The sequence below is a fragment of the Capra hircus genome, chromosome 23, assembly GCF_001704415.2.
Source record: "Capra hircus breed San Clemente chromosome 23, ASM170441v1, whole genome shotgun sequence".
NCBI classification, from domain to species: Eukaryota; Metazoa; Chordata; class Mammalia; order Artiodactyla; family Bovidae; genus Capra; species Capra hircus.
The window spans coordinates 24,856,917-24,881,191 of NC_030830.1; the positions used below are offsets into that span (position 1 = coordinate 24,856,917).

Sequence of the window (24,275 nt, forward strand, 5' to 3'; positions counted from 1 at the left end):
AAGGTAAATGCTTAGGAATTGAATTGTTAGGTCAGTGATGTGTGGAGGCGTGTGAAGTCGCTTCAATCGTGTCTGACTCTTTGAGACCCCATGGACTGTAACCTGCCAGGCTCTTTTGTCCATGAAATTCTCCATGCAAGAGTACTGGAGTGGGTTGTCATGCCTTCCTTCAGGAGCTCTTCCTGACCCAGGGATGAAGCCTGTGTCTCTTACAGCTCCCGCATTGGTAGGCAGGATCTTTACCACTAGCACCACTTGGGAAGCCCCTAGGTCAATAATAAGATTATGTTAACTTTGTTAAAAAGTACCAAACAATTTTTCCACAGTGTTTGCACCATTTTGCATTCCCACCAGCAGTGTATGAAAATTTCAATTATTTTTTTTTCTTCGTAAGCATTTGGTATTGTCACTAATTTTTATTTAACCCTCTAATAGGTATGTAGGATATTGCATTGTGATCCTTTGTGATATATATGTGCTTTGCCAATATTTTCTCTTAGTCTGTAGCTTGTCTTTTTACTCAATTGCAGTTATTCATGTATTAAAATTGTATTTCATTTGGCCAGTTCTCTAATTTTTCTTTCCTTATCCCCCTTCAAAATCACAGGGAAACCTGTGTATGTCAGCTGGGATCAAATCTCCCAGAAGGTGGGAACTGAGAGTTTCTAACACAACCTTTGTGAATTTTGATCTCACTCACTGTGTGGCCATCAGGACCTGTTCAGGCTGCTCCCAAGGACAGGGTAAGTTGTTTGAGTAGATAAGACAAATAATAAAACTAGTAAATAAGTCCAGTATGCACATAAATGTGATAAATAGTGGCAAAGCCATTGGGATTCATTATTTCTTTTACTTACAAGATTTCTTTAAGAGGAACTAAAGATCTTCTTGATGAGGGTGAAAGAGGAGAGTGAAAAAACTGGTTTAAAACTCAACATTCAAAAAACTAAAATCATGGCATCTGGTCCCATTACTTCATGGCAAAAGAAGGGGGAAAAAATGGAAGCAGTGACAGATTTTATTTTCTTGGACTCCAAAATCACTGTGGATGGTGACTGCAGCCATGAAATTAAAAGAAGGAAGGAAAGCTATGGCAAACCCAAACAGCGTTTTAAAAAGCAGAAACATCAACATCACTTTGCTGACAAAAGTGTGTATAGTTAAAGCTATGGTTTTTCCAATAGTCATGTGCAGATATGAGAGTTGTACCATAAAGAAAGCTGAGCACCAAAGAATTGATGCTTTCAAAGGACTCTTGAGAGTCCTTTGGACAGCAGGGAGATCAAACTAGTCAATCCTAAAGGAAATCAACCCTAAATATTCACTGGAAGGACTAATGCTGAAGCTCCAATATTTTGGCCACCTGATGTGAAGAGCTGATTCATTGAAAAAGACCCTGATGCTGGGAAAGACTGAAGGCAAGAGGAGAAGGGGGCGGCAGAGGACGAGATGGTTAAATAGCGTCACTGAATCAATGGACATGAATTTGAGCAAACTCTGGGAGATAGTAAATGACAGGGAAGCCTGGGGTGCTGCAGTCCATGGGGGTCTCAGAGTTGCACATGACCTAGTGACTGAACAACAACATAAGATTTCATCAGTAGAAACTGCTGCTCAAATCTCCTAAAAGAAATTCTAGAGGAGGCCAGGTGCTCCCAATATGGCTCTTGCAGCTCCCCAGCCTTTCCTTACCTGGTGCCTGTCATACTCTGTTATGATAATTCCATGTCTCTGCTGGATTCTGAGCTTCACAAATGCAGGGACCACAGCTCTCTCTCATATTGAAGTATAGTTGATTTACAGTATTGTATTAGTTTCTGTACAACATAGTGATTCAATATTTTTATGGATTACACTCCACTTAAAGTTCTTAAAAATATTGACTATATTCCCTGTGCTGTACAATATTTCCTTGTAGCTAATTTTCTTTGTACATGGTAGTTTGTACGTCTTGAGCCGCTCCCTTATTGTGCCCTACCCATGTCCCTCTCCCCACTGGTAGCCACTAGTTTATTGTCTATATCTGATCACATCTCTTTTGCTCAGAGTTTTATCATTAGTAACCAGTAGCCTGGTGCCCAGTAGGTTCACTGATTAAATCAATGAATGGAGTTGGATGGATATACATATGGATATGAACTAATATACGTGCAAGCTTTCCTGAAAGAGCTAGAGTTCAGGAAGCTTATGTTTTCAACAGCCCAAGGCTTTTTGTATGCACAGAGAGACCATAAGAATTCTTATTCGCTTGTTAACCACATCTCAGAGGTGATGAGAAATACCTTGGAGAACTCATGGGCTAAGGCGAAAGAAACTAGAGAGCAATCTAGTTGATTTGCTCGTTGTAAACAGACAAACCAAGTGGTTCAAGTAAATATGCTCTTGTGGTTTGAATTGCCAAATTAGATAATTGTTTGTTTTTTTAATTAAATGAATAATCAGTAAGTCTCCACTTTGCTTTTTATCCCCCCTCTATAGACAGAGCCAAAAATTGTTTTTATTTGGGTGGCATCTGAGTTTAAGATTGTAGAAATAACAATAGGAATAAAAAATGCCTTAAGACAATCACTTCAAATATTAATTCCTCAGTTAGTAGCTTCACTGTCTCTTATCATTCATAAGACACTGAAAAGGAGCAAGCTACTCCTTATGAGCTCTAATTTCTTCTCCCTGGATGTCCTTGGCTAAGCCATTCCTTTCATTTGTTTAAAAACTATTTAGTCCAGATTCTGTTTAAGGACCTGAGTGGGACAGAGATGAAAAGCACATAGTTCTTGTCTTCCAGGAGCTTTCCATCTAGGCACAAAAATAGATGTCTGAGCTAATGAATGTAATAGTATGATGAATCCAATACTTGAGGACTGAGCAAGGTCAATGAGGGGAACAGCAAGGAAGGGGGTCAGGTAGGACTTCATTATAGATTGCCTTGAGCAGGATTTAGAAAGGTGAAGAGAAGTTTGCAAGAAGGAAGAGGCAGAGAAAAGTTTTTACATGTTAGGAATAGCCTATGCAAAAATAAATTCAAAGAGCAAGTTATGATTGGGAAGTTGCAAAGAAATACAATATAGCTGAATTATAAAACTGCTTGTGGTGTTAGATAAACAACAAGTTGCTTCCCTGGTGGCTCAGATGGTAAAGAATCTGCCTACAATGGAAGAGACCTGGGTTTGATCCTGGGGTTGGAAAGATCCTCTGGAGAAGGGAATGGCTACCTAATCCAGTATTCTTTCCTTGAGATGACAGAGGACAGAGGAGCCTGGCGGACTATAGTCCATGGGGTCGAAGAGTTGGACACGACTGAGTGACTAGCACAGACACACACAGAAGTTTCTGAGGTGGAATTGTAGCATCGTGAATGAATGACAGTTGACTGCACAGACTCTACTGGGATGAGAATGAAAGCATTAGGGCCTCTTTCTCTTTATATCTTATTTTACGTTTTTCCTTTTTTATGTATTTTATAAGATACAGCAATATGGTAGCATATATACTAAGAGATGTGTCCTGAGTTTTTAAACTTCAATGACAGGGGGCTGAGAGTTAGAAGAGTAGCCCGAGAGCTAATACCTATAAAATGTGTTATTATTTGTCCATGTGATTGATTGAATATGGATTTTGAGGGCAAATGTTTTAAGCATAAATCTCATAAGGAATAGGGTCAGATTTGCCTTGGAAGAACTAGAGCAGAGGGATGGAAAGACTAGCCCTCAGCACCTTTCGCATTTAGGAATTAGTAATGTTCGGTGTCACTCCCAGTAGACCGCCATTGCCCACCCTTGGCATTTGGGACTGGATAACTGTTTATTGTGGGGGCTCCCCCATGCATTGTAGAGTGCTGGGTAGCATCCTTGCCTCTTCCCACCAGATGCCTGTAGCACTGCTGTCCACTCAGTTGTGACAGCCAAAAATGCTTGCAGATGGTACCAAATGTCCCCTGCAGGGCAAACCACCCCTGGTTGGGAATCACTGCCTGAGGATACAGGCTACGTGAGGACAGTCCCCCTCCTATTCTTATTTCACGCTGTCTGCAGCACATAGCACAGAGCCTGATATACTGTCAACTCAGGATATATATTTTTTCTTGGACAAATAAGTGAACAAATTGTTAAACTGTATAAATATGCTATTTAAAAATGCTGAAAATAACTCAGTGACTTCAGTTGCCATTTGTGATCACATTCTTTTGTGCCTTTGGGTCACAGTCTTTCTTCCAACTTACAGGTGGGTTTACTGTGAAGACCAACCAGTTGAAGTTTGTGAACTCTCCGAACTTGGTAGCATTTCCGTCTCCTCATGCAGCCATTTTGGAAGACTTGGATGGGTCTCTGTCTGGAAAAAATAGAAGTCACATTCTTGCTTCTATGGAAACACTTCCAGCTTCCTGTGTGGTCAAAGCCAGCTTCAGCCAGCTTGTCCATGGCAGTGTCTGTGAGGAAAATGTTCTCTTTCATCGGATGTCTATTGGTTTGTAAGTTGAATTAACTCTACATTTTGGCTTGTCAATGGACATGTATATATCATTCAGGTTGTTGATATTTATAGAAGAGAAATTGTTTTCCAGATTCTGTTTGATGTGTTTAGTTCTGCAGAAGTCATATGGGATAATTTTGACAGCTGTCAATCATAAGTTTATGGTGCTTTTAGGCTGATTTAAATGACAGCTTATTTTCAATAACAGTGGACCACATCTCATAACCCTTGACCACTTACTGGCATTTTGAGTTCATAATTTCCTCTCAAAAAGACTTGCAACCAACACAAAATTGAAATGTATTTAAATTAAGAGGAGTATTAATAAATTCCAATAATGTCCATTCTCATTTATATGCACCTCCTCTCCCTGAGCTCCTTTTAAGTGTTTGCTATGCTCCAGGGAAGCATTGCTGATGCTCCCTATTACTTGTGAAGTTGCTTCACACCAGTTCATTTTCCTTGTTAATTTTGTGAACTATTGGATTTGTACAACACATATCCTACTTAATATTGGAGCAAGAACTCTTGTTTATGCTACTCAGACTACCATTAAGTCAGGAGCTAGGCTGTTTATAATGCATAATAGGATTGCTTCTGTCCCCTTTAATTTCCAGGTAATGATTGTTGAGTGACTAGGGTTCTATCTTTAACCTGTTTCAAATGCATTGTATATAATTAGCCAGACTCCTTTCTCTCCTTTGTTTTAAGTGTCCTAACTTCATGAATATTAAGTCAGGTGCTTCAACCAGATCATGCCAGCATCTTATTTAAACAGGAAACTCCACAGGGAGGGAGTCAGTATGGTCAGGTTTGCACTAAGTCTGTATTCTGAATGCATATGCCATCCGTATCTTGACATTCTGTTTTAGAGACCTTAGTAATACCCTGCTAGCATGGAATTGTCTGAAAACATTCCACCTTTGCTTTTCAAGCTGTTTATTATTCTATCTAATGTTAATGGACCCAATCCCAGTGAGTAATAACAGTATGGAGCAATATGTTTTCATTTCTACTCATTTTGATTATGTAGATCATGCCTTTCATTCTTAGGGATGCATCCTGATTTTTATGATTTTTTGTGATTTTAACAAAGATGTTTTTAATGAGCATTTTGAGGTTTACAAAAGTGAGCCATTTATTTCTTATATGCGTGTATTTTTTAATGAAAAAATAGATTTGTATAGTTAAAAAGAACATTATGTCCTTGTATAACACTGATTTCTCTGGGTTCTTGATACTCCTTTTCTATGTCTTGAAAACCTACTGAAAGACTGTCTCTGAAGGTGGCATTTAGTGGTGTGGCATTAGAAGCCTCTGCAGTTGTAATCCTTCTGAGCATCTGTTCTTGGAGGTCTTCAGGACAGGACACCTAGGTGCTTGCTTTGGCAGCAAGTCATGATCCCAGCACTCAAGGACTGACAAGGTGTAAAAGAGAATAATCCTGATACTATATTCTGAGTAGATTCAGAAGATCCCTACTAGGGTAAAACACTTGCCTTGGTTTGTTTGGAATTTTCTTGGTTTTAAAATAAAAAAAATCTCATGTCCCAGAAACCCCTTCAGTCTCGAGAAAACCAAGATGGTTGGTCACTCTACTCCCTAGGCTTCTATTTAAACATTTTCAGGTTGATTCACAGATCATTGATTGTGATTCACAATTAATCACAATCAATCAATTCACAATCAATCAATTCACAATCACAGATCATTGATTCCAGAGCATTTGTGGACAAATGCTCAATGACTCCAAGCCCAAGGGAGGCTCAGCACACTCCCAGTTATGAGTCTCTTAGCCCTGTGTCCTCATCTCTAGGGTGAGATGGTTAGGTTAGATGATCTCTAAGGCCTTGCTAGTCAGAGTGTATCAGTGTGACCTGGGACTAGATGCAGGGAATCTCAAACTCACCCTAGACATCCTGAGTCAGGACCCCTGGGGAATTTATACTCAAGTTTTAGAAGCACTGCCCTCAGGTCTTTCTAACTTGATCTTTCCAGATTCTATCCCCAGTTATTTGTGTGCAGTGACTTGATCTCTGTCCCAGGGCATTATAACCTCATTAGGAACATGTCAGAGCTAATGAGCAATTTGAATTCCACGTAGATACAAACTTTGTGGCATTTCACGGAGAAAGGATTAATTTGCTGTGCTGTTTTCCCTGGAGCATGCACCCTAAGAGTTGATTTGCAAAGCTCTCACAGTCCCCATCATTTAGGGTTGCTTGCTGATGGGGATCTGATGTGGCACATGGACCCTGCCCTCTTTCCTTTCAACATTTAGCCCCCTCCTGCCTCCTCAGCCCAGGTGCTTAGTAGGGTGTGAGGTCTGCACAGCTGCCTGAATGGGGCACCCCTGCCCCCTAACTAACAACAGAGTACTTGGGGTGTGATCTCTTCCTCGGAGGCTCCTCCTGGCCCATGTTCACTATAGGTTCTGTGTTTGACATTGACAACCTTCCCTCACTACATTTTCCAAGAGTGATGGGTGCCCACATTTGTGGCACTTCTGGTTTCGTAGCTTCCTCTGACTTCATCCTCACAATTGTGTTGACCAAGGCATAAAAATGTTTAAAGTTAGCAATAATAATTAATATTTTGGTGAAGAAAAATTTCCTACCCTTTACAAGGCAGAGTCTATGTTCTGTTTTGTTAAAAAAATAATGACATGTTTAGTCTGGGTGAGTTCTCTCTCACTCACAAGTTCTAAAACGTGCTTTCTTAAGGGTTCACTGGTGTTCAGCATAGCATTTCTTTCCTGAATTCTATTTCTACCAATCTCTTTCTGTCAACCCCATCCTTCCTGATAAGACCAGGAAGTGGTAGCTCTACCAGTATAAGTCAGGACTTCATTTCAGAAAAATGTCAGCACCGTTTGCTCCAGAGGCCTCATCATGGCAAAATGGCTCACACAGTCCCTGGGTTTATTGATCCTAAATTTCTTCTGCATAGAGATGCTTACCTGGGACAAGGATCACATCACCAGTAGGGTATTGTGTGCTCCTTCTAGGCCTCCTTTGTAAGCTTTTCTTCCTGACCCTTCAATGCTAGTGTTCCTTAAGATTCTTCAAGAAGCTTTCAAGTTATGCACTTCCCAAATGATCTGGACTGTTTCATAGCCTCAGTTAACATTCACTGATGCTGCTTTATGGAAGTCCAGACCCATTTATCCGACTGCCCTTAGGATCTGTCCAATATTGTAGTCACTCACCACAGGTGGCCGCTGAACATGTGAAATGTGGCTCATCCAAATGGAGATGTGCTGTAAATGTAAGTTATGCATCTTGTTTCTAAGACTTTGTATGAAAAAAGGAATGCAAAATAGCTCAATGATTTGTTTATATTGATTATCTTGAATGATAAGATTTTTAATATGTTGGGTTAAATATATTATTAAATTAATGTTGCTTGTTTCTTTTACATTTTTTTTTTAATTTTTTTTAAAAAATTTTAAAATCTTAAATTCTTACATGCGTTCCCAAACATGAACCCCCCTCCCACCTCCCTCCCCACAACATCTCTCTGGGTCATCCCCATGCACCAGCCCCGAGCAAGCTGCACCCTACGTCAGACATGGACTGGCGATTCAATTCTTACATGACAGTATACATGTTAGAATTCCCATTCTCCCAAATCGTCCCACCCTCTCCCTCTCCCTCTGAGTCCAAAAGTCCGTTATACACATCTGTGTCTTTTTTCCTGTCTTGCATACAGGGTCGTCATTGCCATCTTCCTAAATTCCATATATATGTGTTAGTATACTGTATTGGTGTTTTTCTTTCTGGCTTACTTCACTCTGTATAATTGGCTCCAGTTTCATCCATCTCATCAGAACTGATTCAAATGAATTCTTTTTAACGGCTGAGTAATACTCCATTGTGTATATGTACCACAGCTTTCTTATCCATTCATCTGCTGATGGACATCTAGGTTGTTTCCATGTCCTGGCTATTATAAACAGTGCTGCGATGAACATTGGGGTACATGTGTCTCTTTCAATTCTGGTTTCCTCCGTGTGTATGCCCAGAAGTGGGATTGCTGGGTCATAAGGTAGTTCTATTTGCAATTTTTTAAGGAATCTCCACACTGTTCTCCATAGTGGCTGTACTAGTTTGCATTCCCACCAACAGTGTAGGAGGGTTCCCTTTTCTCCACACCCTCTCCAGCATTTATTGCTTGCAGATTTTTGGATCGCAGCCATTCTGACTGGTGTGAAGTGGTACCTCATTGTGGTTTTGATTTGCATTTCTCTAATAATGAGTGATGTTGAGCATCTTTTCATGTGTTTGTTAGCCATCCGTATGTCTTCTTTGGAGAAATGTCTATTTAGTTCTTTGGCCCATTTTTTGATTGGGTCGTTTATTTTTCTGGAATTGAGCTGCAGAAGTTGCTTGTATATTTTTGAGATTAGTTGTTTGTCAGTTGTTTCATTTGCTATTATTTTCTCCCATTCAGAAGGCTGTCTTTTCACCTTGCTTATATTTTCCTTTGTTGTACAGAAGCTTTTAATTTTAATTAGATCCCATTTGTTTATTTTTGCTTTTATTTCCAGAATTCTGGGAGGTGGATCATAGAGGATCCTGCTGTGATTTATGTCTGAGAGTGTTTTGCCTATGTTCTCCTCTAGGAGTTTTATAGTTTCTGATCTTACATTTAGATCTTTAATCCATTTTGAGTTTATTTTTGTGTACGGTGTTAGAAAGTGATCTAGTTTCATTCTTTTACAAGTGGTTGACCAGTTTTCCCAGCACCACTTGTTAAAGAGATTGTCTTTACTCCATTGTATATTCTTGCCTCCTTTGTCAAAGATAAGGTGTCCATATGTGTGTGGATTTATCTCTGGGCTTTCTATTTTGTTCCATTGATCTATATGTCTGTCTTTGTGCCAGTACCATACTGTCTTGATGACTGTGGCTTTGTAGTAGAGCCTGAAGTCAGGCAAGTTGATTCCTCCAGTTCCATTCTTCTTTCTCAAGATTGCTTTGGCTATTCGAGGTTTTTTGTGTTTCCATACAAATCTTGAAATTATTTGTTCTAGTTCTGTGAAAAATGTGGCTGGTAGCTTGACAGGGATTGCATTAAATTTGTAAATTGCTTTGGGTAGTATACTCATTTTCACTATATTGATTCTTCCGATCCATGAACATGGTATATTTCTCCATCTATTAGTGTCCTCTTTGATTTCTTTCATCAGTGTTTTATAGTTTTCTATATATAGGTCTTTAGTTTCTTTAGGTAGATATATTCCTAAGTATTTTATTCTTTTCGTTGCAATGGTGAATGGAATTGTTTCCTTAATTTCTTTTTCTACTTTCTCATTATTCGTGTATAGGAATGCAAGGGATTTCTGTGTGTTGATTTTATATCCTGCAACTTTACTATATTCATTGATTAGGTCTAGTAATTTTCTGGTGGAGTCTTTAGGGTTTTCCATGTAGAGGATCATGTCATCTGCAAACAGTGAGAGTTTTACTTCTTCTTTTCCAATTTGGATTCCTTTTATTTCTTTTTCTGCTCTGATTGCTGTGGCCAAAACTTCCAGAACTATGTTGAATAGTAGCGGTGAAAGTGGACACCCTTGTCTTGTTCCTGACTTTAGGGGGAATGCTTTCAATTTTTCACCATTGAGGATAATGTTTGCTGTGGGTTTGTCATATATTGCTTTTATTATGTTGAGGTATGTTCCTTCTATTCCTGCTTTCTGGAGAGTTTTTATCATAAATGGATGTTGAATTTTGTCAAAGGCTTTCTCTGCATCTATTGAGATAATCATATGGTTTTTATTTTTCAATTTGTTAATGTGGTGAATTACATTGATTGATTTGCAGATATTGAAGAATCCTTGCATCCCTGGGATAAAGCCCACTTGGTCATGGTGTATGATCTTTTTAATGTGTTGTTGGATTCTGATTGCTAGAATTTTGTTGAGGATTTTTGCATCTATGTTCATCAGTGATATTGGCCTGTAGTTTTCCTTTTTTGTGACATCTTTGTCAGGTTTTGGTATTAGGGTGATGGTGGCCTCATAGAATGAGTTTGGAAGTTTACCTTCCTCTGCAATTTTCTGGAAGAGTTTGAGGAGGATAGGTGTTAGCTCTTCTCGAAATTTTTGGTAGAATTCAGCTGTGAAGCCGTCTGGACCTGGGCTTTTGTTTGCTGGAAGATTTCTGATTACCATTTCAATTTCTGTGCTTGTGATGGGTCTGTTAAGATTTTCTATTTCTTCCTGGTTCAGTTTTGGAAAATTGTACTTTTCTAAGAATTTGTCCATTTCTTCCACGTTGTCCATTTTATTGGCATACAACTGCTGATAGTAGTCTCTTATGATCCTTTGTATTTCTGTGTTGTCTGTTGTGATCTCTCCATTTTCATTTCTAATTTTATTGAAATAACACACAAGGGGATTCCCATAAGGATAACAGCTGATCTCTCAATAGAAACTCTTCAGGCCAGGAGGGAATGGCAAGACATACTTAAAGTGATGAAAGACAATAACCTACAGCCCAGAATACTGTACCCAGCAAGGATCTCATTCAAATACGAAGGAGAAATCAAAAGCTTTACAGACAAGCAAAAGCTGAGAGAATTCAGCACCACCAAACCAGCTCTCCAACAAATTCTAAAGGATATTCTCTAGACAGGAAACACGAAAAGGGTGTATAAACTCGACCCCAAAACAATAAAGTAAATGGTAACGGGATCACACTTATCAATAATTACCTTAAACGTAAATGGGTTGAACGCCCCAACCAAAAGACAGAGACTGGCCGAATGGATACAAAAACAAGACCCCTCTATATGCTGCTTACAAGAGACCCACCTCAAAACAAGGGACACATACAGACTGAAAGTGAAGGGCTGGAAAAAGATATACCACGCAAATAGAGACCAAAAGAAAGCAGGAGTGGCAATACTCATATCCGATAAAATAGACTTTAAAACAAAGGCTGTGAAAAGAGACAAAGAAGGCCACTACATAATGATCAAAGGAACAATCCAAGAAGAAGATATAACAATTATAAATATATATGCCCCCAATATAGGAGCCCCGCAATATGTAAGACAAATGCCAACAAGTATGAAAGGGGAAATCAACAATAACACAATAATAGTGGGAGACTTTAATACCCCACTCACACCTATGGACAGATCAACTAAACAGAAAATTAACAAAGAAACGCAAACTTTAAATGATACATTAGATCAGTTAGACCTAATTGATATCTATAGGACATTTCACCCCAAAACAATGAATTTCACTTTTTTTTCAAGTGCTCATGGAACCTTCTCCAGGATAGATCACATCCTGGGCCATAAATCTAAACTTGATAAATTCAAAAAAATCGAAATCATTCCAAGCATCTTTTCTGACCATAATGCATTAAGATTAGATCTCAATTACAGGAGAAAAACTATTAAAAATTCCAACATATGGAGGTTGAACAACACACTTCTGAATAACCAACAAATCACAGAAGAAATCAAAAAAGAAATCAAAATATGCATAGAAACTAATGAAAATGAAAACACAACAACCCAAAACCTGTGGGACACTATAAAAGCAGTGCTAAGAGGAAAGTTCATAGCAATACAGGCATACCTCAAGAAACAAGAAAAAAGTCAACTGAATAACCTAACTCTGCAACTAAAGCAACTAGAAAAGGAAGAGTTGGAGAACCCCAGAGTTAGTAGAAGGAAAGAAATCTTAAAAATTAGGGCAGAAATAAATGCAAAAGAAACAAAAGAGACCATAGCAAAAATTAACAAAGCCAAAAGCTGGTTCTTTGAAAGGATAAATAAAATTGACAAACCATTAGCCAGACTCATCAAGAAGCAAAGAGAGAAAAATCTTTTACATTTTTTAATATGGCTATGATAAAACTTAAGGTTCTATCTGTGGCTTGCATTTATGGCTTGCATTGTATTTCCATTGAGCTGTAGTGCTTTCAATTTTTGTTAGAGTATTCAGCAGCCATCTCAAACACAACCTGTCAAAACCAAACTTAAGGTCTTTATTCCATGAACCTATTGGGTGTTAAGAATCTCTGGGTGTTCGGACAAACGATGCAATTACCTAAACCAGAAATGAGAGTTATCCTTGACTCATCTGCTCACGAAATCACCTACCATGTCCAGTCCATTTCATCTCCTAAAAAGACATCCCTTTTGAGTTATATTACTTCTCTCCTTCCCAACTTCTCTAGTCCAGCTTGACACTCAGATCCCACCTGTTTAACTGCAGCAGCCATTTAGCTTGCCACCTTGCTGGGATCCTATCCTTAAACTTGTGAGTCTTTGTAGATCAGATCTGGTCCTGCTACCCATGCATTCCCTTGCTTGAGACTTCATCAGGGCCTTCCCAGTGCCTCCCAGTGAAAGCCTACCATTTTTAATGTCTCAAGGGCCCTTCATGACCTACTCCTGTTTGTGTTATACTTCTAGGATCATTTCTCAATGCTCTGCCCTCCTTCCCCTAAAATTTAAGCCTCAGCCACACTCAACTTTTTTGTGTTTTTCAATCCATAGGGTTCAGCTTCCATGAACTCAGCATGAAGGTAGTTTACTCTGGTGAGCTTCCCCGAGCTTTCTGCACAGCTTTGTATCCCTGCTGTGTGCTGGCTCTCTGTACTTTCTCTAATCAATGCTCACAGCTCCTACGTAGCTTATAAATCACCCCTCCCTTCTCATTCACGGTAAGTAGGACAAGGATAGTGGGATTTTTTTGTTTGTTTGTTTCTTATGGTACCCAATACCATGTTGAACATAAAGTGACTCAATAAAATTAGTATTGAATAAATAAATATCATTTAAGAAATTGTGGACTCCCCCAGATCTTCCTCTCATGTTCTTATTGTCCATTTCTCTCTTAGGACCTATTTATGAGGAGTCCACAGCACTTAACATTTCTTTAGAAGATCCAGGATTAAAATACTATCCTAAGTCTTTATTTCTAAAATTCCTAGAAACATCAAATACTTAAGAATATCCTTTCATAATGTCTTCTGGGCTTTTGCTTGCCTGGGGCTGTCAGTTGATCAGACAATTTATTTTAACAGCTGATTTCTTCTCAACTCCGCCCCTACCCCACCCCTACTGAAATAGCAGTTTGCACACATTTGCAAACATTTTCTTTTCCTGGTGGTATAGATGCACAGAATTGTGATGGGGAGAATGAGAACCAACTTTCCCAATTACCATCTGGGAATTATTTGTTTTTTTGGTTTAGAGCACTCTACAACTCCTTCAGTTGACACAGATTTATTCAAATATCAGTAAATCAAGCCTTGATCTGTCTTCCAATTATGTACTGAACCGAATGTGGGGGAAATTAAAAGAGTTTACAAGATGTTGTAGGTTAGCCAACCAGTCCTTCTGAGTTTTAATAGGAAGTACATAAAAGAAAGTCTGGCTATATGCATATGTTTGAAATTATTTTTCAAAGGCTGAAAAATAAAGAAGTAATTAAGAATCATTTGTGGGTATAAATCATAAACCACCCTCCCTCTACCACTTCCTAGGTATCTTCCTGGACAAGTTACTTCACCTCTTTCTGCTTCAGTTCTCAAGACAGTAAAAAGAGCAAAATGGTACTTCATTCATGGGGTCGTTGTTGGGCACATAGTAAGTGCTCAGTAAATGTTGTCTTTTGAAAGTCTCTACATTTATGATTGATAAAACAACATATAAACTTACTACTAATAGAATAAAATATAGATGATTATGTTTCTGAGAAACAAATGCCTGGCAAGGGAATTAAGTTTGTTCAAATGAAACGTAATCCAATTCTTGAAAGATAGGGAACACTTTCCAATAGTCACGAGACATCGCACTGATCCAGAAACCTCCCAGAAAGTCGTGGAATCTGGAGTCTTTCTGGACACAGTTTTTGATTCACTCGTGCCCCCAATGCTTTCTGTTTCTTCCTTCCTATTTCTCCTAGGAAAGAAAAGGTTAATGTTGTTGTTGATCACTTGATTCTTAGATCTTGCTTAATATCCTCTCCTGTAGAGCTTACTTTCAGTGTTTACCTATGGAACTGCTCTTAATGTGTCAGTATTCCGAGTATGAGGCACCCCCTGCCTCTGTGAATGCAAAAGTAAAGAAGAGTTCAAATGGAAATTGTGGCCTAGCTTTTCCTCTAACAATCGCCTAGCTCTCTTCCTAGGGATAAATAGGCATAGCATCACTAATGGTATTTTTTCAGTTCTCAAAAAAAAAAAACAAACCCAAAAACACCCATGTGAGACAGGGAAATTCCAAGAAGTTTTATCTTCTCTAGGCAGCAGAGGTTACAGAAGTAAAATAGAAGAAGAGCTAAACATGAAAATGGAGCCCAAACCAAGGAATAGCATCAATAATACTCCACGGTTATTAAATTTCGTGAATAATAAAGGGGCCCAGGGGTGTGCTGGTACCTGTTTTGCAACTAGAATAAAAAGCCTGATTTGTAGCATTTGCCTAATTCCTTGGTGAAAATACTGTCACATGACTGGGATAAGGCTAACATCATGATGTCACTGAACGTGGAGTTGTGAAGAAGGGCTGGTGATGAACTCGTGGGTAGGTGTCGGTCAGTCCTACCAGTACCAGGTGTGCATAGGGATAAAAGGGAGGGTGGGCTTTGTAACTACCTGCCTGCATGGAATTGTTTTTCAATATTCCTGACAAGTAGTTGTCTACCTTGTGGTTGTGTAGCTCTAAGGATAATATTCTCATGTTCTGAGATAGCCATACCAGCTTCATCCCACAGACTAAGCTAGAGATGCAATGGTATCTAAAGTATGGGTAGATAGCTACCGCCTCTCTTCAAGGATCGAGGTGTAACTGGCAAGAATTTTTGTCAAGTACATTGCAAAAACTGTGAATACTATGTTTGAGGAGATGCTAGGTTGATTTTGGGACTTGACAATCAATTATTATTATTGCTTTAGCTGACTCTGAAAAGAGATACACAGAAATATACATCAGCAAAGTTGTGGAGGATGACTTTGGATCCTCCATCATGGAGGACCCATGATGTCAGGGTATACCTGCCAGAAATTCAAGGACTATTATTTTTTTGTTGAAGTGTAGTTGATTTACAATATTGGGCCAATCTCTGCTATCTAGCAAGGTGACTCAGTTATATACATACATATGTTTTTTGTAAATATTCTTTTCCATTATGGTTTACCACAGGATAGTGGATACACTTCCCTGTGCTGCACATTAGGACCTTGTTGTTTATCCATTCTAAATGTAATAGCTTACATCTATCAACTTAAAACTTTTAGTCCATCCTTTTTCCTTCTACTCTCTTGGCAACCACAAGTCTGATCTCTATGTCTACGAATCTATTTCTGTTTTATAGAAAAGTTCATCTGAGCCATATTTTAGATTCCACATTTAAGTGATAGCATATGGTATTTGTCTTTCTCTTTCTTAGTTTACTTAATATGATAATCTCTAGCTGTATCCATGTTGATGCAAATGGTATTATTTCATTCCTTTTTATGGCCCAATAATATTCCATTGGCCATAAAAATGATTTGTATCCATTCATCTGTCAATGGGCATTCAGGTTGCTTCCGTGTCTTGGCTATTGTGAATAGTGCTGCTATAAACAGAGGGGTGCATGTATTTTTTTGAATTATAATTTTGTCCAGATATATGCCCAGCAGTGGGATTGCTGGGTCATATGATAATTCTACTTTTAGTTTTCTAAGGAACCTCCTTGCTGTTTTTACACAGTGGCTGCACCAGCTTACATTCCCACTAACTGTGTGGGTGAAGTGAAAACATTAGTCGTTCAGTCGCGTCTGTGACCCTATGGAATGTAGCCCGCCAGGCTCCTCTGTCCATGAAATTCTCTAACAAGAATACTGGAGTGGGTTGCCATTCTCTTCTCCAGGGGATCTTCCCAACCAAGGGATCAAACCGGGGTCTCCTGCATTGCAGGCAAATTCTTTACCATCTGAGCCCCCAGGAAGCCCTAACAGTGTACGAGAGGTCCTTAGAAATGCAAGATTATTAAATCGCATGGCTTGCATCTCTGTACTTGTTCTATTTTTTATGTGAATATAAGGATTGTTCCAAGTTTGGGGCAAAGACTGAGAGTTATGATTTCTTTTCTCTTTTTAGGTTTCTTACTGAGAAGGAGAAATATTTGTTTCTCAATCAATAAGAGTATACATAGAAGACTTTTTATTGATACACATTAGATATTACTGGGTGATGGCAGATCAGTAGATAGAATAGTCATCCTCTGACGAAGTCTTTTTTTTTTTTTTTTTTTGTTAAAAATGTGTTTGTTATTGTTATTTACCAGTGGGGAGAGGCAGTTTATTTACAAGCCACAAAAGCAAGGAGATAGCACGTTAGTTAGCAATCTGCGTAGAATGGGCTACTTATGCAAAAATAAGACTCTTCAAAACAAAGACATGGAGAGCTTCTGACAAGGAGTTTTTAGGAGTCCAGTGTGTTTTAAAGATGCTGGAGAAAAATAATGCCACTAAAATCTGTTGGCTGTGCTCAACATTTTGATTTTGTCTTCTTCATGCAGTAAAAGATGAGAGTAACATCAGCAAGCATGAATATCCAGGCGATGCCGATGGCAACCTTTGGGGCTAGTTATTATGATGTGTTGGCTTCGGAGATGCAAAATTATAAGGGCACAATTGTTCCAAACATAGGGCATTTAGAGCTCAGTGAAGTGTTTGTCTTAATACACAGAGATATGGAGCCTCAGGAAAAGTAAGCTAATGATAAACACAAACCGGGGAGTTAGTATTTGTTCTCATTGGTATTGTTGATTGCCTAACAAATCCTCTGTGGGCAGTATGCACTCGATAGTCCCACATAGTATCTGGGCACTAAATTACAGAACTGTTGATGTAACTACTATTGTAACTTGGGACTTGGGTTGGGGAGTTTTCTCAAGCGATACTGTTATATTTCTAAAGGAAGATGTCCCTGAATTAAAAACAGGCTTGGTGAGTAAAAAAATAAAAATATGCTCCCTCATAGAAAAGGAAACGCTTGTAGTTTTCTTGTCTTTTTGATTGTATCCAGGAACTGTTGTTGACACCAAGGTAAGGGTTAACATTTCAAATGGACTGGTTGCCTCCTGATTTCTTGCACATAAAGCCACACGAAGTTCAGGGAGAGACTTCCTCCCCTAGTAATGAAGCTCTCTGCTGCTAATGGCCCATGCAGCCTCCCTTGGCTCCTCCAAATTAGAAATACTTCAGTGTGCTCCTTTGCTTCATTAACAGTAAAGAGAGGGAGATTGGTGGCTATTTAGGGCACGGGGAAATTAGTGGCTATTTAGGGCAAGAGAAAATTGTCGTAATTATGGTTGGTAAATTCTCTTCACGGTATTCTTCTATTCTGAATGTTCTTTGGGTGCTTTTCAGAAGAGCCCACCACTGTCACCGCTGGCATTTGGCCTAGAAGGATGGGCGCTGATTTGACTACGAATTTTTGGCTCTCAGGGTGACAGTCAAGACAAGGCATCTTGCCTCCTCGAAGACTGGTCTTTCCCATTCGGGTTTGATTTTCAGAATGCACCATGCGACCCTTTCCACTACCAACTGTGATAAAGGAGTATTTGATAACCTCCTTCTCTACTTGTATTGCTCTAAAGAAAGCTCATGCTGTCCACAACTGCCTGTGAAATTGTGTCCCATATGAACCTCTGTTGGGATAGATGGGGCAGCTTGGGAGAATCCAAGCAGTGCATGAAGAAGAAGGAGGGAAGAATGATTTAGGATCACAGTGTGCTGTGGTTGGTTCTCCAGTTGATCAAGGAGTTAGCATCAGGTTGGATACTGATTTGGGCTTCTCTGGTGCCTCATTCTGATTGGAAGAAGGGGATCAAAAAGAAGCTACAGAAGTCCTAAAGACAAGTAGAACTGAACTGATGTTAGCATTTGAAAACAGGGTCATGTGTATAGGGGTCTTTCGAAACTGGGGAGTATGGCCTGAAAATGATTCCTTCAGTAATTGCTATTATGATCTATAATAATGGAATCTGAATAAATTAGATCCTAAAACTGATTTGTAAATGTGATACTGATAGAAAATTAAGAAATAATTAAGTCTCATCAAAGTGACCAGGGGGATTCTTGAGGCCACACTGCTGGAATGAAGTATTTCTGGAAATAAACATGATGTCTTAAGAGAAGAGTGACAAAATATGGGTTGGTAAGGCAAAGAAAGTGACAAAATATAGACCAGAGGAATTAAATGTGAACAGATGGATGCATTTGAACAAAGAGAATTCTTTTGTTCTATAGTTAAAAATAAAACCAGGACTCTAACCTAAAAATAGTTTAACTGAGAACACTCCACTTGGATAGAAGAAATCTAAGTTCATAAGGAAATCTTCGCATTTTCCTAAGCCAGGCCCACTGTTGGTGCAGTTGCTTACATGTGTGCAGAGGAGGTTTTCCAACCACTCAGTTCAGTTCAGTCACTCAGTCATGTCTGACTCTTTGCTACCCCGTGGACTGCAGCATGCTGGGCTTCCCTGTCCATCATAACTCATGCAGCTTGCTCAAACTCATGTCCATCAAGGCAGTTGATGCCATCCAACCATCTCATCCTCTGTCGTCCCCTTCTCCTCCTGCCTTCAGTCTTTCCCAGCATCAGGGTCTTTTCCAATGAGTCAGTTCCTCGCATCAGGTGGCCAAAGTATTGGAGTTTCAGCTTCAGCATCAGTCCTTCTAATGACTATTCAGGGCTGATTTCCTTAAGGATTGACTGGTTGAATCTCCTAGCAGTCCAAGGGACTCTCAAGAGTCTTCTCCAACACCAGAGTTCAAAAGCATCAATTCTTCAGTGCTCAGCTTTCTTTATAGTCCAACTCTCCCAAAGAAAGACAATGCCAAAGAATGATTGAACTACTGCACAATTGCACTCATCTCACATGCTAGCAAAGTAATGCTCAAAATTCTCCAAGCAAGGCTTCAACAGTATGTGAACTGTGAAATTCCAGGTGTTCAAGCTGGATTGAGAAAATGCAGGGTAACCAGAGATCAAATTGCCAACATCCATTGGATCATCAAGAAAAAAAGAGAGTTCAAGAAAAACATCTACTTCTGCTTTATTTACTACGCCAAAGCCTTTGACTGTGTGGACCATGACAAACTGTGGAAAATTCTTAAGGAGATGGAACTACAAGACCACCTTACTTGCCTCCTGAGAAATCTGTATGCAGGTCAAGAAGCAACAGAACTGGACACGGAAAAACAGACTGGTTCCAAATTGGGAAAGGAGTACATCAAGGTTGTATATTGTCACGCTGCTTATTTAACTTCCATGCAGAGTACATCATGTGAAATGCCAGGCTGGATAAAGCAAAAGCTGGAATCAAGATTGCTGGGAGAAATATCAATAACCTCAGATATAGAGATGACACCACCCTCATGGCAGAAAGTGGAGAGGAGCTAAAAAGCCTCTTGATGAAAGTGAAAGAGTAGAGCGAAAAAGTTGGCGTAAAGCTCAACATTCAGAAAACGAAGATCATGGCATCTGGTCCCATCACTTCATGGGAAATAGACGGGGAAACAGTGTCAGACTTTATTTTTTGGGGCTCCAAAATCACTGCAGATGGTGACTGCAGCCATAAAATTAAAAGACGCTTACTCCCTGGAAGAAAAGTTATGACCAACTTAGATAGTATATTCAAAAGCAGAGACATTACTTTGCCAACTAAGTTCCGTCTAGTCAAGGCTATGGTTGGATGTGAGAGTTGGACTGTGAAGAAGGCTGAGAGCTGAAGAACTGATGCTTTTGAACTGTGGTGTTGGAGAAGACTCTTGAGGATCCCTTGGACTGAAAGGAGATCCAACCAGTCCATTCTGAAGGAGATCAACCCTGGGATTTCTTTGGAAGGAATGATGCTAAAGCTGAAGCTCCAGTACTTTGGCCACCTCATGCGAAGAGTTGACTCATTGGAAAAGATTCTGCTGCTGGGAGGGATTGGGGGCAGGAGGAGAAGGGGACGACTGAGGATGAGATGGCTGGATGGCATCATGGACTCGATGGACGTGAGTCTGAGTGAACTCCGGGAGTTGATGGTGGACATGGAGGCCTGGCGTGCTGCGATTCATGGGGTCACAAAGAGTCAGACACGACTGAGTGACTGAACTGAACTTAACTGTATCAAAATCTGATAACTTATCATCAAATGGTTATCTCTTTTGATTAATACATTTACAAGAAGTATTCTGACACTGTTGTTTTCTGGATAGACTTCCCTGGGACAAAACATCACTAAACAGCCAACAGCCAAAGTGTTCTAATCTACTTAACACTCATTTATTCATTCAAGAAACATTTGTTGAGCACCCACCATGTGAAAGACAGTTTTATTTCTCATTGCAAATTTTAAAACGGAAATTCTGATTTATCAGTGAGTATTTCTTGGAATTTGGTCTTGTGATTCATTTTCCAGAGCCAGTGTCTCTGTGAAAGCTGAACGGCTGCACTTTCAGAACCTGAAATGCTCAGAATTATTTTCTGGACTGTGGGGAAATTCCACCTGATATATTGACCTTGGTACCCATGGTGGCCAGCTCATTTGCCTCTTTGGGATTTCAACTTGTCTCTTCTTATCACATTTGTTTTACATTTATTTCCCAGAAGCCTGTCTTCATTTATTAAATATATCAGTTGGGCCAAATTGTGCTGGATAATATCCTGGGATGCTGGGACTCATGTCTTTGTAATGACTGAGGAGGGGTGGCTAGACAATACAAGGAAGAAAATTAAGCCTTCTTGAACTTGTCTGAAATAAAAATTTAGGAATCAATTTCATAAATGGAGAAGGAATTTGAGGATGTGAACTCCCCATAACTGAAAGAAATAACAAGATAAAATCTGGAGGAAATTGCCATAATGGGTTGGATGTTAGAACAAACGATCCCCATATCCACTCTAAGAATATGAGCCCAGATTTCCATTAGTTCTAATTTAAACTTGGTATACATGGGGGAAGAAAAGGTCCTTCATATGCCAAACCCAAAGAGAGGAAGAAGCCCCTCCACCTCAAGATTTTTTTTTTTTCTTTTGACCACACCACATACAGAATCTCAGTTTCCCCATCAGAGATCAAGCTTGCATCCTCTGCGGTGGAAGCACAGTCTTTACCACTGGACCCCCGGGGAAGTCCCCACCCTGAGATTTCTAAAGGTTCAGTGAATGCACAGCTGGGAAACAGTAGTTCTTTTATTCCAAATGCCCTGAGTATTCGCTATCCCTTTTTATCTACTAACAGATAAAACAAACACATTGTCTTATAAGAAAGAAAGAAAGAAAAGAAAGTGAAGTCGTTCAATCGTGTCCGACTCTGTGAGCCCATGGACTATAGTTTACCAGGCTCCTCCGTCCATGGGATTTTCTAGGCAAGAGTACTGGAGTGGGTTGCCATTTCCTTCTCCAGGGTGTTTTCCTGACTCAGGGGTCAAACCTGGGTCTCCCGCATTGTAGGCAGACGCTTTACCATCTGAACCACCAGGGAAGTCTTACAAGAAATATGTATCAAATACTATATCACCAGGGCTAAAGCTCATGAGAGGTTGTGAGCGTGTTTTTAAATGACCAAATATCCGGATAAACCTTGAGACAGTAAAATTAGATGGAGTGGCAAGCCAGGTACATCTGAGGTTCTTTCTTCAATGAGCTATAGGTAGGCTTACTGGGCTTGAGATGGTTATTGAATATATCGATTATCACGTTGTTTCACAGCTGCTACAGGAGATACATACTGTTGTCTCCATTTGAAAAAAGAGAAAGTTTACAAAGGGTAAGTGAGTCCCCAAAATTCATACACTTAGTTCCTGCACGTATAGACTTCCAATTTACACACAGTTAACAATGGCCCCAAATATTTAACACTAAAACCAGTCTCCTCTTTATACTATTTCCACTCGATTGTAAACTGACTTTTGATTTGCTCACGCCACCCCTCACTTTGAAAACCCAACATCTGCCTTCATTTCATTTCCTTTTACTATGAGAATTTAATTATCTGCCTGTAGCAACATGCCACAGTTGAAGATTCTCAGGAAAACTAAACCAAAGGGGAAGGACAGTCATATTATGTTTTTTTTTTTTTAACTTTTGCTTTAATTTTTTGTCACTTTGACTTTCTTTTAGGGTCTAAGCAGGTGGAAAAATGTATTTACAATCTGGTAAAGACTCAACAAATCACTTTCTAGGATGAACTATGGGGAATAAGTTGTAGAAATCTGAAACTTTGTTTCTGCCTGTGACGCTCACATAGTACATTTGCCATACTCTGTCTCCATTTTCCTCATGGTGAGATGCCATTCTTCTAGAAAACTTTTCTGTCCATTGGGAAGTTGGCACCAACTGCTTCGGGGAGAGCTCCTCCATGCAGTCTTTGTTCATATTGTTGTTGTTTATTGTTTAGTCACTAAGTTGTGTCTGACTCTGCAACCCCATGGACTGTAGCCCGCCAGACTTCTCGGTCCGTGAGGTTTCCCAGGCAAGAATATGGGAGTGGGTTACCATTTCCTCCTCCAGGGGATCGAACCTATGTCTTCTACATTGCAGGCAGATTGTCTACCACTGAACCACCAAGGAAGCTTTTGTTCGTATAACAAATATGGTTTGAGTACCCATCTTATGCAGAGTCCTATGCCAAGGGGCAGGATACAGAAAAGAGGAAATGTCTCTAACTTCAGAATGTCATGGTCCTTGTTAAGAAGCAAAACTGCTAATCCCTCTGGCACTGAGTGAGCCCTGGGGATCATGTAAGGCCACAAGAGAGGACGCAGGGTCCTCTTTGTTCTGGGGAAGCTACTGAGGCCATCCCTGCTGGGCAGTTGGAGGTGGACTCTGTGAGTCCAGGCACATCAGGCTCCGGGCATCAGCCACTACTCCCCAGAGAGATAACTAATAACTATGTAGTGTGTGTTCTTCTGCTGATAAACCTGGGCCATGGCAATATTCTGACCATGGACATTTCTCTGTTAAAATAATCATATCTAGTCCTAGCCTGTATGAACTCATTAGGGTGGCATTGATTAGTGGCCTAAGATCTGAGTGTTACAGACCACTGCAGATCTGAGCGGTGCGCACGTGGTCCAATAGCACTCTCCCACTGGGCATTTTGACCCATGGTGTGACTTCTAAAACCTCCGTAGACACTGGGGAGACATAACGGAGAAAATGGGAGATGGCTTACAGCTGATGGGAGAGGAGAGCCTTAGATCCAGGATGGACAAAAACTTACCACCCACTTTGGTCTTTTAAATCTCCCTAGAGCCAATGCCCTGAACGTTTCTCATGATCTAACCATAACGGACAGCAGAAACAAGACAACCACTGTCAGTTATGTGCATGACACACTGTCTAACCCTTATGGCTGGATGGCCCTGCTCTTGGATCAAGAGACCTACTCCCTGCGATTCGAGAGCCCTTGGGCTAGCAGCGCTCTGCAGGTAACCCTGACATCCGCTCTCTGGTAGATTCCTTTCCCCAGGGGTGCCCAACTTTCCTTCTGTGACTTAATAGTCTGCAGGTATTACCATCTTCTGGTGCTGATCAAGCAAACTGCAGCAGAATTTTTGCCAGATGAATGTAACCTGAATTTGAGATATGATTGTTTTTTTTAATTTTAAACTTGAAACTTGTAGAATCTGTTTAAACCTCACTTTGAACACAGCATGATTCTGCCTGAAAATTTAACTTTATTAATACACTGACAAACAGCTTCTAAGCATCCTATAGATTTGCAGTCTTATGTTACCGGCTAAGAACCAACCTACCCCAGGGAAGTGTTTCATAGCCGAAAGACA

General features: G+C 39.9%; 1 protein-coding gene across 1 annotated transcript in view; it reads left to right on the forward strand.

Moving 5' to 3' along the window:
• Positions 1–24,275, forward strand: part of PKHD1 (polycystic kidney and hepatic disease 1 (autosomal recessive)) — a 450,125-nt gene that overhangs the window by 211,622 nt on the left and 214,228 nt on the right. Inside the window, exons 47-49 of the mRNA XM_018039183.1 lie at positions 608–743; positions 4,222–4,468; positions 23,741–23,918. Of these exons, the coding sequence (XP_017894672.1) occupies positions 608–743; positions 4,222–4,468; positions 23,741–23,918 (561 nt within the window). The remainder of the gene's footprint in view (positions 1–607; positions 744–4,221; positions 4,469–23,740; positions 23,919–24,275) is intronic.